The 21066-nt window shown below is 50.7% G+C and overlaps 8 protein-coding genes across 8 annotated transcripts; 2 read left to right on the top strand and 6 right to left on the bottom strand.

The window, feature by feature from the left end:
* Window positions 1–503: 503 nt before the first annotated feature.
* M431DRAFT_484187 (hypothetical protein) lies at window positions 504–2217 on the top strand (the record flags this gene model as incomplete). The annotated part of the gene is made up of 3 exons (XM_024916184.1): window positions 504–1013; window positions 1367–1613; window positions 1643–2217. The coding sequence occupies 3 exons, from the start codon at window positions 504–506 to the stop codon at window positions 2215–2217; spliced, it is 1332 nt and encodes a 443-aa protein (XP_024771789.1).
* A 1215-nt stretch (window positions 2218–3432) lies between these two features.
* M431DRAFT_497413 (hypothetical protein) lies at window positions 3433–3795 on the bottom strand (the record flags this gene model as incomplete). Its single annotated transcript, XM_024917591.1, has 1 exon — window positions 3433–3795. The coding sequence occupies one exon, from the start codon at window positions 3793–3795 to the stop codon at window positions 3433–3435; it is 363 nt and encodes a 120-aa protein (XP_024771788.1).
* A 486-nt stretch (window positions 3796–4281) lies between these two features.
* Window positions 4282–6165, bottom strand: M431DRAFT_497412 (hypothetical protein; the record flags this gene model as incomplete). Its single annotated transcript, XM_024917590.1, has 4 exons — window positions 4282–4802; window positions 4869–4975; window positions 5054–5587; window positions 5669–6165. The coding sequence occupies 4 exons, from the start codon at window positions 6163–6165 to the stop codon at window positions 4282–4284; spliced, it is 1659 nt and encodes a 552-aa protein (XP_024771787.1).
* Window positions 6166–7805: 1640 nt separating this feature from the next.
* Window positions 7806–9919, bottom strand: M431DRAFT_484185 (hypothetical protein; the record flags this gene model as incomplete). Its single annotated transcript, XM_024916183.1, has 4 exons — window positions 7806–8009; window positions 8067–9604; window positions 9668–9796; window positions 9898–9919. 4 exons carry the CDS (start codon window positions 9917–9919, stop codon window positions 7806–7808), a joined length of 1893 nt encoding a protein of 630 aa, XP_024771786.1.
* Window positions 9920–12661: 2742 nt separating this feature from the next.
* Window positions 12662–15524, top strand: M431DRAFT_497410 (hypothetical protein; the record flags this gene model as incomplete). The annotated part of the gene is made up of 4 exons (XM_024917589.1): window positions 12662–12679; window positions 12856–12940; window positions 13005–14466; window positions 14534–15524. The coding sequence occupies 4 exons, from the start codon at window positions 12662–12664 to the stop codon at window positions 15522–15524; spliced, it is 2556 nt and encodes an 851-aa protein (XP_024771785.1).
* Window positions 15525–16802: 1278 nt separating this feature from the next.
* Window positions 16803–17387, bottom strand: M431DRAFT_497409 (hypothetical protein; the record flags this gene model as incomplete). Its single annotated transcript, XM_024917588.1, has 1 exon — window positions 16803–17387. The coding sequence occupies one exon, from the start codon at window positions 17385–17387 to the stop codon at window positions 16803–16805; it is 585 nt and encodes a 194-aa protein (XP_024771784.1).
* Window positions 17388–18723: 1336 nt separating this feature from the next.
* On the bottom strand, window positions 18724–19176 carry M431DRAFT_44122 (hypothetical protein; the record flags this gene model as incomplete). The annotated part of the gene is made up of 1 exon (XM_024915202.1): window positions 18724–19176. A coding segment is annotated over one exon (453 nt), but the record flags the coding sequence as incomplete, so codon positions are not given.
* An 81-nt stretch (window positions 19177–19257) lies between these two features.
* M431DRAFT_91098 (hypothetical protein) lies at window positions 19258–19698 on the bottom strand (the record flags this gene model as incomplete). Its single annotated transcript, XM_024924218.1, has 1 exon — window positions 19258–19698. A coding segment is annotated over one exon (441 nt), but the record flags the coding sequence as incomplete, so codon positions are not given.
* Between the last annotated feature and the right edge of the window lie 1368 nt (window positions 19699–21066).

The raw sequence follows: 21066 nt of genomic DNA, 5'->3' as shown, positions 1-21066 counted from the left end.
CGCGAGCCTCGTGTCAACGGACAGCACGAGCCTTGGATGACTGACTTGACTTGTCAACCTTTCTTACTTTCGTCCATCCCGAGTGCGATTTCTAAGACAGACACTAACACTCGTCGACAATGGAATAGGTCGCAATCCATCCGGAGTCGAGTCGTGGCTTGCCTAGCCAGATGCCACACCTCCGGCATGCTGTTTGCACATGCTTCCGGCTTGACCCCTCGTCCAGCATCACATCCTTGCCATTGCCCTCGACCTATCCTGAACTTAGACTCTATCCCTATTCCCATCCTGACCCTGACCACCCCCCCTTTGCCTGCCTGTCAACGCAAAAACTCAGATGCCAGATACTCGTGCACACATCGGACATGTGTTCTTGTATCTACGATCGTCGCCCACAGGGGTCCCAGCACAATGACGTATGTTGGGGATGGCCTCCACTTTGACCCGTGCTGCCAGCAACCACCACAGCAGCTGCAACTCGACGGCTGTGTTTCACATTCACGATGTGTAATGTTGTGTTTTCTGTCATCCAGCAGAAACAGGCTCTCGGGTTGAAATTGAGTTTGCTTCCCGTGGAGCCATCAACGTCAATGGCTGCTCTGCTCTGCTCTCACCAATATAGCCCCCGAGTCACAACTATCCGCAACGGCGCTGGCAGGCTTCGTCTCCTTGTCCCCCTTGCTTCGACGTGTCGTATCGTGTCGTCCATCTTTACACCGAAGACAACGAAAAGAAAGAGGTTTGCGTCGGCACTACACCAAGCATCCATCCGAAGCCATCATCTCGTACGACTCTTCTCATGCATATTCACGCACGCTTTCCCCCGTGGGACCCCCCTCAGCAACTTGATTGTCTCCGCTCCAACTCCTCCTTCTCGCGCCAATACACGCCGGCGGGGAAGCGCTCTCGATGTCGATCTCTGCTTCTTTCTCTTTGCTGCTGGAGCACATGTCGATTCTCGTTCGCTGCACTACATGGCGCTTGTCAGCCCTTGCTCTCGCTTTGCTCCTCATGTAAGTTGACGTCGGGTTGCACTTCAACTTCAAGTTTTGCTCTCGTCAAGGCATGTCTCACCCAAAAAGACGAAGTGTTATCCGTCATGGGAAAACAGGTTATCAACCGTGCATACGCCCGTTGGCATCGAGACACATTGCAAACATGACAGAACCGTGCATGATGATGATGAGGACATTCGCTTCAAACCAGCTGTATGCCATCAACACACAGCTTTGCCCATCTAACCTCGACCGTGATGCCTGCCCAAGTGAAATCAAGTTGTAGGATGGATACGTGTACATGAAACATGGTAGCCTCAGACTCGTGTACTTTGCATGAAATCTACACAAGTATCTACACGCATTGTCAGCGCCTATCGACGATGCCCATTGAGGTTATCCCTCGCCGTGGATTTCCACATCAACCACTCACAGCCAAGCCACACACACGGCTATCGGATCCAGGCGCCAAGTCTCAGCCAGAAGACGGGCCGACACTTGGACGAGCATTTGCGCGCTTTTCCCGTCGGCACCAGCAACAGCAACAGCAGCCAAGCCAGGGGTGGCTCGGTTCGGTTCACGATGCCTCGTTTCGGCGTCGTTTTCGCCCAGCCCCTGGTAGGTAGCTGATAACTGTCCATCGTAAGATAGGGCAAATGGTGAGATTCCACTGCCAGCACTTCAACGCCGTACTTTGTACATCGTCAGAATAGCAGCCACGTTGCAGCAGAGCCCCCTGACGGCAAATGAAAACGTGGTGCAAGGAGCTCACCGCAATACGCCACGGGTATCTCTCTGCGCAGTCAAGTCGACTCTCTCTCTCTCTCCTTCGTCTCTCATGCAGATCAGCTCCCTCCGGCCTTGTTCGCCTGTCCCCGGAACGGCGGACCCAATTGGCATTGACGCTGCATTGTCGCGGGTCCACTGCGTTAGCAGGTACTTGCATCCTCCCCAACGTTACCTTGCGAATGCTTGGGACTTTTTATCAACTCCACGGCTATTCCCCCGAGCTCCCAAAAGCAGCGCCTCCGCCGGCTCCGTAGGGGCGGATCCACCGCACCGCCGTAACAAACCGGCCAACCAGTTGAGCTCCGTGAGCCATCATGGAGCCACCGTTTCGTCTTGGCGGCATAATAGTGAACATGGGGGGAGCAGGTTAGCAGGCTTGACAGGCAAAAAGGGCGCAAAAGCGGCAGAGACCGGGGGTGGTTGCTTAGGCTGAGGCTTGGCTTGGCCCTTTACATGCACTTACTGTACGAGATACGGAGTGCGAGTACAGGTACAGTACGGGCAGTTAGCCGTTTTGTTTCCATGCTTTGAAACCGTCGTGGACGGTGGCGGCTTTGGACTCAGCCCAACAAAGACGAGGCGAGACAAACGGCATGACTCGGAATCCCCGACCTCAAAGGCAAAACAGCAAACAAGTCGAGCAACGAGCACATGTCAGGTTACCTTGACGTCCCTGTCTCATTCTCTTTCATCTGCTCTGCTGAATTGTCAGTCGTCTCTCCTCTCTCATCTCGGGGAGACTCAAAACTGCCTGCATGCCCCCTATTGCTGAGCCATATACTTCGTTACGCAAGGGCACTAATATGATGTGTCAGGATATTGCCCGAGATAACGGCGAAACTTGTCATCCCGCCATCGAAAAATCCCACGATATCAGCGCGTCCGGATTATTATCGACCAAAAGCTGCGCTGTACGCCCGCCCATTTGCCACCCTTTTTTTTTGCTCCCTCTGCGGGTCTTCTTTTTTGCTGTGACATTTTCGTTTTTACTGCCACGCTGATTTGATTTGATTTGACTGGCTGCATATACCGTGCAGACATGCATGCATGCATGTTGGTGGTGGTGCTTTTGGCTGCCTCTTCCTTTGTTCCTTTTCTGGGTCTTTTGTGTTGATGCTCCTGGACGGAAGCAGAACCCATTGACTGCGCCGCTCTGCAAGATAATCACGACTAGGTCCCTTCTAATTCGTCCAAGCCATCACTGCCCGGTCAAGTAACCGCGTTATCCCTAACGAAAGAAGCACCAGACATTATATCACTCAACGCACGCCACTTTGTCCATGTCCATATCCATGTACTACTAGCAGGCAAATGCCACAGGCGTTTCACCACCATTAGCCTCTTTGTCCCTCTCAGCCCGGCTACCCCAAAGCCTCGTCCCGCGCATTGGATTGATTGAATTCCCACTCGGTGCTTGCATGCCGAGCCCGTGGCTGCTCGAATAGGAAGTATGGGAACATTGACGGCCAACCACCTCGCTCGATTAGCAAAAACGCCCTCTGTCTTTCACCCGAATGCTACATAGCACTCTTTGTTGGTTTGTTCAAAAGGCCAGATTTGAGGACTTCTCTCATTTTCAGCCGCCCGTCCATATATTCTACTGCTATTACCCATCAATCCATCCATATGCTTATTCCCGAGCCGCCTGTCAATAACCACTCAAACCACCGCAAATACAACCCTCACCCTCCCTCTTTATCAAGTCGACGACTTGCATCCGCCCATCACAATAACCCCATATGACCTTCCCCATGTGTGCATGTGCATCCATCCCTGCGCCCCGGAAAATAATCTCAAAGTGCAGTGAGTGACATGTGCTGTGCTGGGTCTCTTTTACTAGTACGCTTGTGGGGACGGTGCCGGAAGAAAACGTGGGAGCTTGAGGGCTAAATGGCAGAAACCACATGCTAGTCGGAGAAGTTGATGTAAAAGTAGAGGTACTAGAAGTAGAGGTACTAATTCGATTCCATCCTTTCGCCCAGATACGGAGAGGGTAGAGTATTATGTGCATGATATGGAGCTTAGATGAGAGCTAGAGCAACTGGTGCATGCATGTAATGTAATGTAATGTAATGGAGGCAGCCGGAATATCTCGAGGCACACATCACACATCACAAACCTCGGGCGTGAGGAATGCATCATCACCACACACAGCGTATACACTGCTTGCTTCACATGCTGCCACATGCTGATCCATATGACAGATAGAACCGAGCACAGAGCACACACACACACACACACATCATCATCATCACCAATATCACATTTCAACAAGTGACTCATGCTACCTCTCACGTCGTAGTCTCATCGTGCAAAAGGGCAAAAGGGAAAAAAAGACTCATTGCTCGAGCCCGATTTATTTTCTTTTCATTAATTTCACAAGGCTTCCCTTCCCGCTCCCCCGTCATTTTCGCCATCCCAGACCCTCCTTTTTCTCTGCATTTTCGGGGGATAATTTTTGTTTTCCTATTTCTTTTCTTACACCGTATTTAACTGTTTAGATCTTGGAGAACGACTTGAAGGCTCCAATGAGGCCGCCGGTCGAGGCGTCGTGGCCCGAGCCGTTGCCGGGCTCGTCGAGCTCCTTGAGGATCTTCTTGGCCAGGACTTTGCCCAGCTCGACACCCCACTGGTCGAAGCTGTTGATGTCCCAGACGGCGCCCTCGACAAAAGTCAGGTGCTCGTAGTAGACGATGAGGGCACCCAGCTCAGCAGGGCCGATGACGTCGCCGACGAGGATGGATGTCGTCGGGCGGTTGCCGAGGAAGCGCTTGTGGGGGATGAGCTCCTCAGGGGTGCCCTCAGCCCTCAGCTGGTCGTCCGTCTTGCCAACCATCAGAGCCTCAGCCTGAGCAAAGTAGTTGGAGGCAAGCATCTTCTGGTGCAGGTTGTCGTGGATAGGGTTGTGAGACTTGGCAGCCAGGATGAAGTCGGCGGGGATGAGCTTGGTGCCCTGGTGGACAAGCTGGAAGAAGGAGTGCTGGGCGTTGGTGCAGGGCTCACCAAACAGAATGGAGCCTGGTGCATTCATACGTTAGACTTACACGATTTCTGACTTGTGCTCCAGGGAAAAAAAGAACTTACCAGTGGTGTACTTGGCGCTGGATCCGTCAGAGGTAATGGCCTTGCCGTTGGACTCCATGGACAGCTGCTGGAGGTAGGCGGCGAACCGGTGGAGGTATTGGTCAAAGCTAAGGGGTTTCAGTCAGTGTCGAGTTCACCACAGGCTCGTGTCCAAAAAGGAACTCTTCTGTGAGATGTCAACTTACGGAGCAACCAGGCGAGTCTGGGCCTGGAAAAAGTCGCCGTACCAGACGCCAAGCAGACCACCAATGACGGGAATGTTCTCCCTCAGGGGAGTCTCGCGGAAGTGCTTGTCCATGGCGTGAGCACCAGCAAGGAACTTGTGGAAGTTGTCGTAGCCAACGTAGAGGGCAACGCTCAAGCCAATGGCACTCCAGACGGAGTACCGGCCGCCAACCCAGCTCTCGAAGCCAAACATGTTGGCGCTGTCAATGCCAAACTTGGTGACCTCGGCCTCGTTGGTGGACAGTGCAACAAAGTGCTTGGCAACATCTCCCTTGCCGCCAGTCTTCTCGACGAACCATGACTTGGCAGTGTTGGCGTTTGTGATGGTCTCTGCGGTGGTGAAGGTCTTGGAGGCAATGAGGAAGAGGGTGGTCTCGGGGTCAGAGGCCTTGAGAGCCTCGGCCATGTGAGTTCCGTCAATGTTGGAGACGAAGTGGAGGGTCATGTCGGGAGCGCCGTAGTGCTTGAGAGCCTCAGTCACCATGACGGGGCCGCTGTACAAAAGAGATTGGTTAGCAAGCATGTCTTGGCGATGAACTCGAAGCTTCAATTCAGCTCAAGCTTAGGATACTCACAGATCAGAGCCACCAATGCCAACGTTGATGATGTTGGTCAGCTTCTTGCCGGTGAAGCCAACCCACTCGCCGCTTCGGACCTTTTCAGAAAACTCCTTCATGTGTGCCAGGACGCCGTTGACACCAGTAGGGCCGTTCATGACATCCTGGCCCTCAACCTGCATCTCCCAGCCGCCAACGTTTCGCAGCGCGGTGTGGTAGACGGCACGGTTCTCGGTGAAGTTGATCTTGTCACCGCGGAACATGGCATCTCGCTTCCTCTCGACGCCAGCCTGCTCGGCGAGCTTGACGAGCAGGTCCAGAGTCTCATTGGTCAGGAAGTTCTTGCTGAAGTCGAAGAGAATGTCGGCTGAGCCGTCAGCCTTGAAGGTGCGGGAGAATTTGTTGAAGCGGTCGGCGTCAGAGGCAAAGGCCTCCTTGAGGACGAAGTTCTTGGCGACGTCGTCACGGTGAGCCTGGAGCTCCGACCAGGCGGGAAGAGTGTTTGCGGGGGCCATGTTTGGCAGAGGTCTGGTGAGGATTCAAAGAGGTTAATTAGCCAATCTGTAGAGAGTTGCGGCAGCTAATTGAGTTGAGTGGAAACGGAGCAGTGCTCGGCAACTTCCGCTTGGATTGGGCTATCTTGCTCTGGAATTGGGCTTTGAGAAGACGTGAGGTCTGGATGGAATAGAATGGGAATGGGGATGATGACGAGGAGAAGATTAGAGAGAAGAATGACGGCTTGGTAGAGAGGGGAGAAGCAGCATTTAAAAGGCCATAGGCTATGTAGCGTATGATCCCCTGGTGAGGTGAGGGTAGGCTATACGATCCGGTTCGAGTACCGTGGGATCACAGCATATATTCCGGGCAACGCGGAAGCTGATCAAGGCAGATGATGGATTTGATGGGGATGGTGGGGGTGGCGTCAGGAGCAAAAAAAGAGATGAAGCCGGGAATGACGACTTACCAGGGGAGGGAAGATGCTTGATTAGAGATTGATTAGAGAGGGATTGGTGATGGATTGATGCAGCAGGCGGAAATGATTTCGCTGAATGGTTCGAAATGCCTCACGATAATGCGAGGATGGGAGAAGAAGGATGGAAAAGGAAGAAGCAGAAAATAGCACCAGACGAGACAACGAATGACTGTGGCGTCTGTCTGGCCTCTTGCTGGCTGGAGGGGAACCGAAGCTCAGCGCATTGATGGAGCTATCCAGGCGAAGCTGGCACCAGCTTTGCGCCTGTTGCCCCTCACTAATGACCTCACTGAGAACCTTTTTTGGAACTTGGCTGGCCAGTTGCCGCGCTGCTTGGCGTGCTTTGGTAAGCAGGTTGCCCCGCTTACTGTTATGAACTCTGCAAATGGATGACCTAGAGATTTTAACAATCAATCAGTCAGATTAGAGTCAGTCGGGCAGTTTATTTAGGCACGTATAGTCAAATCAGCACTTGCATGTGCTGCATTGCAGCCCGCTGATTTGATTTGATTCGATTCGATTCTCAGGGAGCTTCTAGGTACCTTGTCTATTTCTCCGGTGGCACAAGAGTCCGGAATTACAAGACATTAATACAGCTCAACCGACAATGCTCAACTCTGTACTTCAATTATAGCAATTGAATTCATTCAAATAAATAGAACAAGAGGATATAATTATAAAAACTAAGTACCAACAATATCATCAACAAACCAAACTCTGATACACGCTTCACTCGACAACATCTTTGTAATAAAGCAGCTTGAATCAACCCTTTTCCAATGATGCCTGCATCTCCTCAGTCAATCTGCCCTGAGCTGAATCTTCCAACAGTACAAGACAACGAATTTTAAAAAAAATATAAAAAAAAGTGATGAAAAAAGTAAAAAAAGAAGACAACTCCTGTCATGATTTCCTGCTAAACTCCATAACGTATGGTTCATCATGCATTGTTCAAGCCAAATATGGATCCCCTTTCCCGTGTCTGTCTGTCTGTGCGTGCGCTTCCATCGTGCAAAAGTCCAAAAGACGCTCGTCGCTCTCTACGTTATGCACGCAGCACAACCAACGCTGTCTTCGTCCAACCACCCTTGCCTTGTCTTGTTTTCGCTCCAAATCATGCTTCTAGGTCTAGTCTCAACTCAAATTGGTATTCGCCGAAAATAATACATCATGTCCAAATGCTTAGGGGTTGTTAAGGCTGCCCACAAACGACGGATCTCTAAGACTGCCGCCGGCATCCCCGAGGCCTGCAATGGGGCGGTTGTAGCTGAATCCTTGGAATTGATCTTGCATCGTCTGTGACAGCAGCGGGCCGTCCACATATGAATCCTGGGGAGCCTCGCTGGTAAACTCCTGGTCGAAATTGGCCGTGTCCATGGCATCCGTCTGGGATCACGAATTAGCATTGGAACTTATTCACACAAACTCGGAAATAATACTTACCACGCTGGGCTTGAACGTAGGCTCATATTTGCGCTGCAAGAGTTTGTGCCAGTCAATGCCATGGAAAAACGGATGAGCCTTGATCTCGGATGAGCCATTAGCGCCAAGTCGCTTCTTCGGGTCTCTGTTAAGCAGGCTGGTCAAAAGGTCTCTGGCAGCCGGAGGCACCACGTCGCCAGGAGGGAAATTCAAAGGATCTGACAGAATCTTTCTGTACATCTCGTTTGTATTCTCATCGTAGAACGGAGGAAGTCCCGTCAACATTTCGTAAAGCAAAACACCCAAAGTCCACCAGTCGACTGTCTTGTTGTATCCTTGGCCCAACAAAAGTTCAGGAGCAAGATACTCCGGCGTGCCGCAAAACGTGTTGGTCCGGTCTTCGTCCTTCATGTCAAGCTTGCACAGGCCAAAATCACACAGTGCAATGTGGCCTTGATAGTCAAGCAAGATATTCTCCGGCTTCAGGTCTCGGTAAATAACACTAAAACCATGCAAGCATTCCAAAGCACAGAGAAGCTCAGCAGTGTAAAATCTCGACCGATTAACATCGAAACGGTGCTCTTTTTGCAGGTGGTGGAAGAGTTCTCCTCCGTTGACAAAGGCGAGGACGAAATACAGCTTCTCGGGCGATTGGAAGCTAAACTTGAGGGGGACGATGAAGGGATTGTTTATCTGCGCCAGCACAGACCGTTCGGCCAACGTATGGGCAACTTCCGATCGGGAAATGATGTGCGCTTTTCGAATCGTCTTCAACGCATAGATTCGGTTGGTGTCCTTCTTGCGTACCTGCATTACCTTGCCAAAACTGCCCTTGCCTACAACCTTGAGCAGTTCAAAGTCTTCAATCTTGAGCTTTCCAGCCCGTGTCTCGACAAACTCAACGCCAACCTTGATCTTGCCCGTGCCGTACTGGATGTCAACCCAGTCAACGCCGGCATGGCCTTCTCCCTTTTGGCGCTGAGCCTCGGCTGCCTTTTCGCGATCTTTCTTGCTTGCCTTGGAGTCCTCGGCCACATGTTGCCTCTCTTCAAATCGGGGGTTTATCCGGGCCACGCCAAGGAAGATGTCCTGGCTTCGTCCAGACCCGGGAGGGGCAGCAGGGTTCCGCATGTACAGATGGATCACCAGCTCTGTCACTCTGGAAACGTCAAACTTGTATTGGGTATTTGAACCTGCCCACAGAGGGTTCTCGGGGTTTCCTTCGACCGAATTGACAAACACCTGCACCTTGTCGAAATCGATCAGCGCATAGGGCATATATTTGCCGGAAATGCGCCCATGGTTAGTGGGAATCGAGCCGAATCCGCCGCCGGAAGAGTGCGGTCTTGCTCCGTTTGAGTATGACCCAGCAACGCGCTGAGAGTCTGGACGGACAGAGCCGGACAAGGCGCTGCCCGAAGAGCGCGAGCTCTGGTGGCTGGACGAAAAAGCGCCTCGATGTTCCTCGGGAAGGGAGAAGCCCTTGCCTTCGTGGATGGTAACGACCAAGATACCGGGCTTCTTAATAACGGGCGCTTGCGTCAAGTCGTCTGAGGCGCCTACAGTGAGGTCAAGAGCAGTCAGAATCACCATCTAGAATGCATCAGTCGCCGGTAGCTTACCAGTAGCGCTCTCGCTAGTCGGCGTGGTGGCGCCTGGGCTCGTCCCCTTTTCATCTTTGTCGGTGATGGTAGAAGTCGACGGCGACCGGGAAAACGCGCTCAGCGGGCCGAGATGCGTATCTTTGAGTTCTGCGCAAGGCCAGTTAGTCTCATTGCCGGCGGCAGCGGGTTCCAAGAAGGTGTCGAACGACAACAAGACGTTGGGGACAATTGGAAAAGGAGAGACATACTCTTGGTCAGCTTCCACGACATGGTGACGGTTCCCGGTACGACCGCTCAACGGATAGGGATGCTAGAATGGAATGATGGAGCAATGTGATGCAAGTTGGAAGACGGGAGGTGAAGGTGAAGGAACGGATCTGATAGATGATAGTCGGTAGAGAGGCTAATCCGGCCGATAGATAAGCAGCTGACGAGGTATCGAAAGGACCAGACGGGAAGCAGCCGCTTCTGATGCAGCAGGCCGGAGGCGATGTGACGGGCGTGTTTTGGCCTGTGGTTGCAGGCCAATCAAACAACCCCGCAGACGTCGAACTCGAGGTGAGGATTGGATGAATCCACTTGGTTTGAGTGAGTGAGGGATGGCGGCTGGGGGATGGAGATGCCCCTATTTTTTGTGGTTCAAAGCTAATATTAAGTGAGGTGAGGACTGCGAGTAATAATAGCAGCCCGTCTGGTGGCTCTAAACTCCGAAGAGAACTGGATCAATACAGCCGTAAAGAAGAATAACAACGGCACAGAGATTCAGATGTAGATAATGAGGCTGCAAGTGAGGGGTGAGTGGGTGGGAGGAAAAGCAAAAGCCACATCAGCCATGGATATATATTAATTACGAGTAAATCCTTCCATTACAACAGACGTCGACAATCAGGAGGAGGCGAAGCACTGCCTTGTACTTTACTCCGTAGTGCCTAGCGAATTGAGGAATCTGGGGCAGCAGGTCGCTTCCCGCAACCCGGTCCCTGAACCTGCTTGTAGCGGGTAAGTATCACAAAATACAGGGACTGCACAATGAATATTTACACACAGATCAATAGCATGAACACCATTTATGCGGACAGATGATAGCTATTTTGTGCGTATAGTTACTCTCTTGTGTGTTTCAAATCTTCAAATTCCTTTTTTCTTTTTGATATCAGCTTGCATTGCCATGTCCCTTCCTTGTACCTACAGTCTGCAGCGGGCGCTAGCGCTCTCCGTTTGACGGGCACTGTGCGTGCTGCAGGACGCTCGGTACAATGTCTGGCCTAGCGCTGTGCAACGGCTCATAGCGCGTTGGACGAAGCATCGAGTTCTACATTGCACAGTGCGTGTATTTGTAACGATTTGTAACGATTCGGTTGACCATTCGGTGGGTTTTTTGCATGGAGGCTCAAACCCGGCCCTTTTTTCTTTCTTTTTGGCTTTATTGTTTCGTGTCATGAAGCGGGAGAGGCTGGACCTGGTCGACGTTGCATTTGGGCTAGAGTGTAACACGATTCATTTGTCTGCATTGGGTTCGGACGAATTGGCCCATCAGGGCTGGAAAGTTTCATCTTCATCTGACGGTGATTTGAGGAACAATTGATGGGATGAAAGGACAACTGATGTGTTGAGTGCCTAAGGTACAATCTATTGACCTCTACTACCAGATGAGGCAGTACCTCAATGATACCTCAGGTACGAGTACGAGTAGGTCTTACAGCACCATGACCAAGCTGAAGATGATACGTCATGGAGGGTTGAGCAGCCGTTCCTGGTTCCACACCCAATACACCATGGCGATGGCAAACCAAGATGCGCAGCCACGGACATGCGTAATGGGTGGGTGGGCAGCCAGTGGCTTGTGACTTGTGGTGCTTTTGCAATGAACTCTACAGCTAGTACGTATACCTCGGTGTTTTCCTTTCTTTCTTTTTATAGTAGATGAGCAGATGGAGGCTGCGTCTATGTATCTCTCCGGTGCATTTATGGAGTATAGGTCCATGTACACGGACATGTACATTGTGGATATCGATTGCTGTTGGTGTTGAACACCAGCATGAGTGTCTCTGCATGTGACAGTCTCGAGCATCAAAGTAACTACAACTCCCGATATCCGATATGTTGGGCTGCGATGGGTAGTGCTGATTTAAATGAGATGGATCTTGTCTTGATGCACGTGGATATATTTTTCCGTAGATATGTATGTGTTGGTTGAGTGATGTTAGGAACACATTTTGTGAAAGCGCTCCGAGCTCAAATGGCTACAATAATACCTACGACGTGATAGATCAAATCGCAACATGATACGCATCTTTGAATAGAAACAATATACATCATCTACATCAAGTGCCATTAATAGAATTCATCATCACCATCATTTCATCAGGCGCATCTACCTCTCGATCAAATATTCGTCGTCTCATGGCTTGTCGTAGCATCTCTTTCCATTCAACTCTCCTACCCTACAATTTGACGTAAAGTGAAAAAAGTGCCAGCTTTCCCCCTTTTCCAGCCAAAGTGGGCTGCTCCAGAGACGCTGAAAAGGTACTTGCTCAGTAGCGCATTTTGGGCGCCACGTCACGCAGTTTGCTTGTACCTTTTATTGTCCCCCAAACACTAGCAGCACTGACCACACCACAGGGTCCAAACTGATAGCTGATGCCTGACATATCAGGCTTCAACCTCTTCCTGGCTGACCACCTGGCAATATACCTGGCTCGTACCTCGATAGCGCCAGCAGGACACATTTTCGAGAAGCTGGTCAAGCCCAATTGAAAGCTGCCGTGTCTGCTGCAAATCGACTCCCGACGACGACAACAAGCTCCAGAGACAGCAGACTCTGCCCGGCTCGTCTTCATCCAGCAATTGTTCCACCGCCTTCGACATTCCGCACGGCCTCGGCGTCATATGTGGGAGCTCGTCGACTTCGATTCACCCCGCGATCTCCTTCACCCACATCCTCTGTCGACCGCGACCACGACTTTGTCCACAACTGCGAGACCGGAACCTTAGAAGGATCAAGCCGCAAACATGAGATTGGACGTCAAGGTCAGTTGCTAGCACATTGGGCCCTCAACCCGCCTTGCGACCAGTCTCTCCCCCCTTGTTCGCCTCGCTGGCTTGACACCGAGTCGCTGGCCCTCTTCTGTTAAACGATGCTCACTGACGGAGCTTACCCCTTCGTTTCTACAACCACGTTACTGACTATTGCTTCGTGACAATAGCGCCAGCTTTATGCCCGCAGCGAGCGAGTCAAGGGCATCGACTTCCACCCGCAGGAGCCATGGATCCTCACCACCCTATATAGCGGTATGTCACAGCACCTGAGATGCACCATTGAACCAAGTTGCCGCTAATACGCCCTTCTCCACAGGCCATGTCAACATTTGGTCATACGAGACACAGCAAATCGTCAAGTCTTTCGAGCTTACAGATGTCCCCGTTCGAGCTGGTCGATTCGTTGCGCGAAAGAACTGGATAGTCTGTGGATCAGATGACTTCCAGCTGCGAGTCTACAACTACAACACCTCCGAAAAGATCACCTCCTTCGAGGCGCACCCTGATTACATTAGAGCCATCTGCGTGCACCCCACGCTGCCATTTGTTCTTACCGCCTCCGATGATATGAGCATCAAGCTCTGGGACTGGGACAAGGGTTGGAAATGTGTCCAGGTCTTCGAGGGCCACAGCCACTATGTCATGGGACTCGCTATTAACCCCAAGGACACCAACACCTTTGCCTCGGCCTGCTTGGATCGAACCGTCAAGATTTGGAGCTTGGGATCGGGCACCGCCAACTTCACCCTCGAGGCCCATGAGACCAAGGGAGTCAACCATGTCGACTACTACCCCCACTCCGATAAGCCCTACCTCCTCACCACCTCCGACGACCGAACAGTCAAGATCTGGGACTACACCACCAAGTCCCTCATCGCCACTCTCGAGGGCCACACCAACAATGTCTCCTTCGCCTGCTACCACCCAGAACTGCCAGTCATCATTTCTGGTTCCGAAGACGGCACCATCAAACTATGGCATGCCAATACTTACAGACTGGAGCAGTCGCTGAGCTACAGCTTAGAAAGAGCTTGGTGTGCCTCTTACCAGAAGGGCAAGCAGGGTGTTGCTGTTGGATATGACGATGGTGCTGTCGTGATCAAGCTCGGACGCGAGGAACCCGCCGTGTCCATGGACCCATCTGGTAAGCTGATCTGGGCCAAGCAAAACGAAGTCGTGTCTTCCATCATCAAGGGCGATGCCTCTGTCAAAGATAACGAACCCATTTCATTACCCACCAAGGATCTCGGAACTTGCGAAGTGTATACTCAGACACTGATTCACTCGCCGAATGGCCGATTCGTTGCCGTCTGCGGTGACGGTGAATACATCATCTACACGGCATTGGCCTGGAGAAACAAGGCCTTTGGTTCTGCCATGGACTTTGTGTGGGCCTCAAAGGAAAACAGCAACGACTTTGCCATTCGAGAGTCGGCCATGAGCGTCAAGATTTTCAAGAACTTTGTGGAGAAGAGCGGAGGTCTGGACGTTGGCTTCCAGGCCGAAGGTCTTACTGGAGGTGTTCTCTTGGGTGTTACTGGCCAGGGTGGTGTCTCCTTTTTTGACTGGGCTACTGGTGGTCTTGTTCGCAGAATCGAGGTTGAGCCTAAGCAGGTCTACTGGTCAGAAAGCGGCGAGCTGGTAGCCATTGCTTGCGAGGATTCATTTTATGTCTTGCGCTTCTCCCGCGAGAACTACGTCGAGGCCGTGCAGTCAGGCCAAGTTGAGGAGGACGGCGTTGAGTCTGCCTTTGAAGTCATCACCGATGTCAACGAGACGTAAGTACTGACGGGCTTCTTCCGATTTACACGTGAGCTCTTCTGATAACTAATATTTTGAGTACAGCATTCGAACTGGTGAGTGGGTTGGTGATTGCTTCATCTACACCAACAGCACAAACCGACTCAACTACCTGGTCGGCGACCAGACCTACACCATCTCTCACTTCGACAAGCCCATGTACGTCCTTGGCTACATCCAGAGAGACTCTCGTATCTACCTTGCCGATAAGGATGTCAACGTCACCTCCTTCGCCCTGTCACAGCCCGTCCTCGAGTACCAGACGCTGGTTCTGCGTGAGGATATGGAAACGGCTGCCGAGTTGCTACCGACAATTCCGGCTGATCAGCTGAACAAGGTTGCACGATTCTTGGAGGGCCAGGGACACAAGGACCTAGCTCTAGAAGTTGCAACTGATCCCGAGCACAAATTTGAGTTGGCGCTGGCCCTGAACCAACTCGCTATTGCTCTGGATCTGGCCCGACAGGCTGACGCCGAGCACAAGTGGAAGACTGTCGGAGATGCTGCCCTGACCGCGTGGGATGTTGGTTTGGCTGCTGAGTGCTTTACTCACGCCAAGGATCTCGGATCTCTTCTCCTTGTGTATTCATCAACAGGTGACAAGGAGGGCCTTGCCAAACTGGTTGCTCAGGCCGAAGAGGCAAACGCCCACAACGTGGCATTCTCAGCATCCTGGTTAATAGGCGACATTGACCGATGCGTGGAAATCCTGACCAAGACTGGACGATCAGTAGAGGCCACTCTCTTTGCCCAGACGTACAAGCCTAGTCTGGCCACATCCGCGGCAAAGGCCTGGAAGGAGAGCTTGGAGAAGAACAAGAAGGGCCGGGTAGCCAAGCTGATTGGTGTTCCGGATGACGATGCTGAGCTGTTCCCCGAATGGGACGAGTGGCTGAACCTGGAAACCGAGGGTGGCGTCGCCGCCGATGTCGACTTGGCAACACCCGAGGAGGAGGCCAAGGAAGAGGAAGAGGAAGAAGAAAAGGACGAGGAAATGCAAGAGGCTCAGGAGGAGATTGAGGAGACGGAAGAGTAAAAGGCGCAAGGGGCCAATCGACTACTACTTAGATGGCGTAGAAGAGGGATTTACGTGAATATGATTCTCCATGTTTTTGCTGCGTCCTGCACTGCACCAAAACTTACAAAGAGCTGCATGGTTGGGAGGTTGATTGTGGGGTAGTCGGTCTATTGTCTGGTTGAATAGGTATTTAAAACAGTTTCTAATACGTTGATTAATCTTTGAACTCTGGTAGCATCGAATGAGTTTGGGTAGAGGCTAAAGCAGAAGGCATTGAGGCGTTTGATCTGGGGGGGATTGAGTGTGTTGGTGACATGGCACCTACCATTCAAGAAGGCCAATACGCTGTGGACATTTGGACATTGGTTGATGTGATAGAAAGGTGGAAGATGATTTGAAAACTATGTAGCTACTAAGCTGCGATTACCTAGTCCCGGCTTCATTGATTCATTCAAGCTGAGAGCTTGCCTCTATGATACATTCAGCTAAGTTGGGTATCTGCGTTATGCAGAATACCGTTGAGAGGGAAAGTTCCAGAGTCTCAACTAACAATATTGGGTTAAGTATCACCAAAGAAGTGCCTCAATGCTTTTCTATCTATAAGGGGGCCTACACAACTATTACAGCTTTACCGATCCTCTTAATCACAAATATAACTTCCATAATGGAATCTACAAGATACAGGTATATAATGTTATGAGTAATATTCCCATAGTCTTACTGTGACGATATAGAGGATGATAGCTCGTTAGGCAACTAACGGACTCGATTTTCATGGCTACAATTATGATTGCCGACCTTATTCAATTGTGTGGAACTTGTTAACCTGGGGATGGAATAAAGTGCTTCTCAAGTTCATGTATAATTCCCATTTTGTTTTCACAGACTTTGGCACTCAAATGTATATTGGCTAGGTACACGCTGTTCTTGAGGCAAGAACATCTTGTGTTTCACGCTCGTGAATCTTGCCTGACACTCTATGTCAATAACAAAGAAATTAAGTCCAGATCTCGTATCTTGAGCTTCTGACTATGAGGACTTTATCCGTAAGCAGCCACACACGGGATTGCACTCCCGCGTCATCGAATTAAGATCCAAAATTTCCCAAAGTATGACAACTTTCTATGCCATTGATGGCTCACTTTTTATTAATGTATTGTCTTATTAAAATAGTTACAGTGAAATTCCTTTCAAAAGCCGACCCATAGTCATCGATAAGCATGTTTCAATCTCGCTATGATGATATACATGATAGAAATGTCTCGTTTCATCCTTTCATATTCTCAATGAAGTCGTTTACAGAATGGCAGCAATGCCGGCAGCAGCAAGGGCTGCGAGAGCCATGCCAGTCTCACGAGCGGCAACACCGTTGGTAGACTTGGCCGCATCTCCAGCAGTTTTGGTGGCAGAACCAGCACCAGACTCAGTGGGAGCAGCAGAGGCAGTGTTGGGGCCAGAGCCAGAGCCAGAAGAATCACCACCAGCAGTGCAGACGTTGGCGATGCTAGTGTAGGAGCTGAGAACAGAGCAGTCCGAGGCGAGAGAGGTAAGCTCGTCCTTGTGGCCGTTGAGCCAAGAGACCACCTCGGAGCTGTAGGAGGAGTACTCGGCGCTGAGGCTGGACGGGAAGCTGACTTTGCAGGGGTCGGTCTGAGGGTTCTTGCTGAGGTCGGAGACGATCGCGGGGGGAGGCGTAGGGATGGTCTTGACGAAGCTGAGGGCCTCGGAGGCGCATTTGCTGGGATCGGAGTCGCGGATCTCGTTGATGGGGGTTGCGCGGGGGAGGTTGAGTTCACGGCGGACGTGGGGGATGGCCATGAAGTCAATGGCGGCAGAGGCCGAGGCGACAAAGGTGAGGAGGAGGACCGCGTTGGAGTGCATCTTGAAGTGTTGGTTATTGGTTGAGTTGAATTCGAGTGTTGGGTGAACGAAGTTGGTAGTATCGAGATTTGATCAAGCGAGTGATGTTGATGCTTGTATAAGTGCTTGGAGTGAGTGACTAGAACTGAACTGAAACGATTGTAGATCCTTCTTGTTTCATCGAGGGCATTGACGGTTTATATTCCTACTCATACGACTATATACTCCGTCCTTAGATTAGACGCGGTTTATATGCCGAGTTAGCCTAGCTAGGCGTATATTGAGCGTATTGGAACTCCAGACCGCTTGCTCAACCCAGTTGCTGAAGCCACGCTGTTCCCCTAGTCCAGCCATCGTGCGGTAGGGTTGATCCTGAGTAATGTCGCTTCCCTGCAACCCGTCCGGCAGCTGAAGTTGGGATTCACTCTAGCGCGACTTAGCAACCTATTGAAGGAATAGAAAAAAAGGGGCACTTGGTCGGATCATGTCTAGGCTAGTTCTGGGGTCAATCACGGATGGGGTTTAGTGGCGTGGTGGTTTGGATGTTGTTGAAGGAGGTTAGGCAATGCGTTTTACTGATAGGTTGTGTTGTCTATTGCCTATTGTGTGTGAAGATGCATGTATTTGGGTGTGAAGATGTAGTGTATTGCTATATGCTTATTGGTTGTTATCGGAGGGTGTGTGTGAGAGAGACACGGATTGAGGCTGAAATGGCTAGTATTTGACGCTGAAAAAGGCTTGTTTGCTGTCAGTCTTTGTCTGCCTCAGCTGAATGACTAAAAAATCGAGCTGGTCGGTTTCTAGAGTAGCAGCGGTAGAAAACTAATTTAACATGCATGAATAGAAGCATCAAAGCTTGACCGGTCTCTTCTTGACGCACCTCGGAGGGGAGTTGGGCCGCGACAGAGTAAGCATTGGAGCTGTCACTGACTCAAGATTATGAGGCTCAACTGTTTTTCTTCCAACTTTCTCTCGGTTCTCGCTGGTCATGTTATTTGATTACTCCGTACGGTGGGCTGAATGGAGGGATCGCCTGCGCCAAGTCTTGGGTCATTGCCAAATCGGGAAACAAGACGGATTAGGGCTGAGCTTGAGACTCTTGGCTCTTTTGAAGCCTGCTTCTATTTTCTGTCATGAGCGGAAGAGAGATTCAGCAGCTGACTGCTACTTGCATTGAAAGAGAATAATATCTTATGTTTATTGTACATGGGAGGCACTAATTGATCCAAATCCTGTATAATAATGTAGCATTTTATGCTGCAAGCTTCACCGATGATACCCTCCACCACTCCCTAGATGGTGGTATGTTTTCCCTCCACCAGTCAGACAGACCTACTCTTTCTGCAATCATTCGTGGCGTTTCTCCGTCAGTGTTCACCGCTTCGGTATTGGCTCCGTGTTCAACGAGTGCTTTTATAGCCTTGGTACATTTGAAATATGCTGCCTGATGCAATGGGGTATAACCATCATCGACGGCCACGTCAACGGCAGCGCCAGCTTCGAGTAACTCTGGGACGAAGTCTTCCATAGTCTCGTCCCCGGCTGCGAGATATAGCGGAGTTCTGCCCTCGTGATCAGCGACGTTTACACCCGCGCCATGCTTTATCAACACTCGGAGACACTCTTTTCGCTGCTCCTCAAAAGACATAAAGAGGGCGGGTGTTCGGCCTCTACCGTCTCTGGCTTCTATATTTGCACCCTTGTCGATGAGCAGTTTTAGGTTCGCTGGCTTGCCGTATAGCGCTGCAACATGCAGTGGAGTTTGGCCCTCTTCATTAGTCTCATCAATCACAGCTCCCAAATCTATGAGACGTTGTATCATGGGATTACCATCAATCATGGTACACGCCGCATGCAGTGGTGTCCCTGCAGCCGTTTCTACTCCCGCATGGATATCCGCCCCTCCCTCTAATAGATACTCAAAGATGGCAGAGTATCCCATTTGTGCGGCTGTGTGCAGCGCTGTAGTTCCAAGATGGATGAAGTTGACATTGGCGCCTCTTGTTGTGAGTAACTTGACAGTGCTTTCCATCTGCTCTTGTACAGCATGGAGTAAAGGTGTTTTGCCGTCATCACTTAGGATTTCTATATCAGCGCCTGCATCGAGAAGAATCTCGGTGATGCTGTCGTAGCCTTTCTTACAAGCGACTTGAAGCGGCGTAAGGTCCCGGTAACCCCTGGCATTTACTTCGACCTGTGGCAACTTCAGGAGTTGTTGCACGAAATCTTTGTGACCGTATTCGACAGCAAGGTAAAGGGGTGCCTTTTTCTGACTGTCTATGGAGTTGGCGTAGTCTCCCAAGTGGTTGACTGCGGAAGAGAGTCCTCTCATTGCCGCTATATGAATGGCTGCTCGTCCATGCTTATTTCGCCTTTTCTGACAGCCGCGTTTGCACAGAGTTTCGAAAATGTCAGCAGATCTATTCAAAGCTGCCTCGTGCAAGGCGGTGTTGCCATATCCGTCGGCAATGTCAATGTTGGCTCCGAATTCCAGCAACATTTCGACCATCTCTAAATGACCTGCCCTCGCCGCACAGTGAATCGGCGCTGTGCCCTCGCGTCCTTGCATATCGACCGAGGCGCCCTTTTCGAGAAGCAATTGAACAACCTGGGTGCTCGTCCTACCAGCACAGCAGCAGGCGTAGTGCAGTGGTGTCCATCCGCGGATATCGCAGGCGTTGATATCGACTCCTTGCTCGATCCAGCGCCGCATCTTTTGAAGAAACTGCTCAGACCCGTTTGGATATTTGTTATTCTCATACCATCTCTCCCGATGGTAGGTGAATGCTGCACAATAGTGGAGGAATGTCCTGTCAAAGATGTCTTTTTCTCTCGCGCCATCCTTGTCTGGTCTGCTGCGGTGTTGTCGGCCCATTTCTTTGTATACGTTGAAGGAATTGGAAATTATTGACTCTTGATCCTGAAGCAGAAAGAAGCGTTCAGCGCTAGGATAGCATTTTTGCCATGTATCGGTGTCTTGCAATTCGCACAATGAACCCAGATGATTCTGGAACTCTGCGTCGACAATTTCCATTGCCTTTGCCAGCTGTTCTTCGAAGCGAGATTCGTATACTCCCGTCATTTCTCGTCTAATCATCTCTTGTAGTATTTTTCGAAACGTTGCCAACACGGCAACAGCCCTGATATAAGTATAACTTCCAACTGCAAATGCATTCAAGTGCTCGCAGAGTTGCAAGTATACTTGACCCGCATCTGCCCACAAATGAAGTGCCTCGAGCGGCTCAGTATAATTCCGCACCATCTCGACAATACTGTCTACCTCAGGTAGTTTTCTTTGTATACTTAAAGGAGTAATAATGCTGATATGAGCATCGTGTGTATTGCATAGGCTTGTGCTCTGGATAGCCGCGGCCAGTCTGGAGATGTCATCGTTCTCCAGACCTAAACGCCTCCATGAGTCTTTATTTTCCAACTTGGCTTGGGATGTTTTTATGTATGTTTTCCCTCCCACAGGCCGTTCTAGGGATTCTACCATAGCCCACATGAATGTCGAAAACATGTCTTTGGCGTATAGAATTTCCAGCGAATCCAAGGATTGTATGCACAGTATGTCATTCGAATTCTCGCCTTCTCCTTCTGATATGCTGAAATTCCATTTTCCAACCTGTGAGTTTTGATAGTAAAGGTACGAAAGCTGCGGATGAGAGCCAGTGGCGACTTTGAATTGATGACGTGGATC

Source organism: Trichoderma harzianum (genome assembly GCF_003025095.1).
Source record: "Trichoderma harzianum CBS 226.95 unplaced genomic scaffold M431scaffold_10, whole genome shotgun sequence".
In the NCBI taxonomy this organism is placed as follows: Eukaryota; Fungi; Ascomycota; class Sordariomycetes; order Hypocreales; family Hypocreaceae; genus Trichoderma; species Trichoderma harzianum.
Note: the sequence above shows the minus strand (reverse complement) of the source record. Positions and strands in the feature narration are given on the sequence as shown.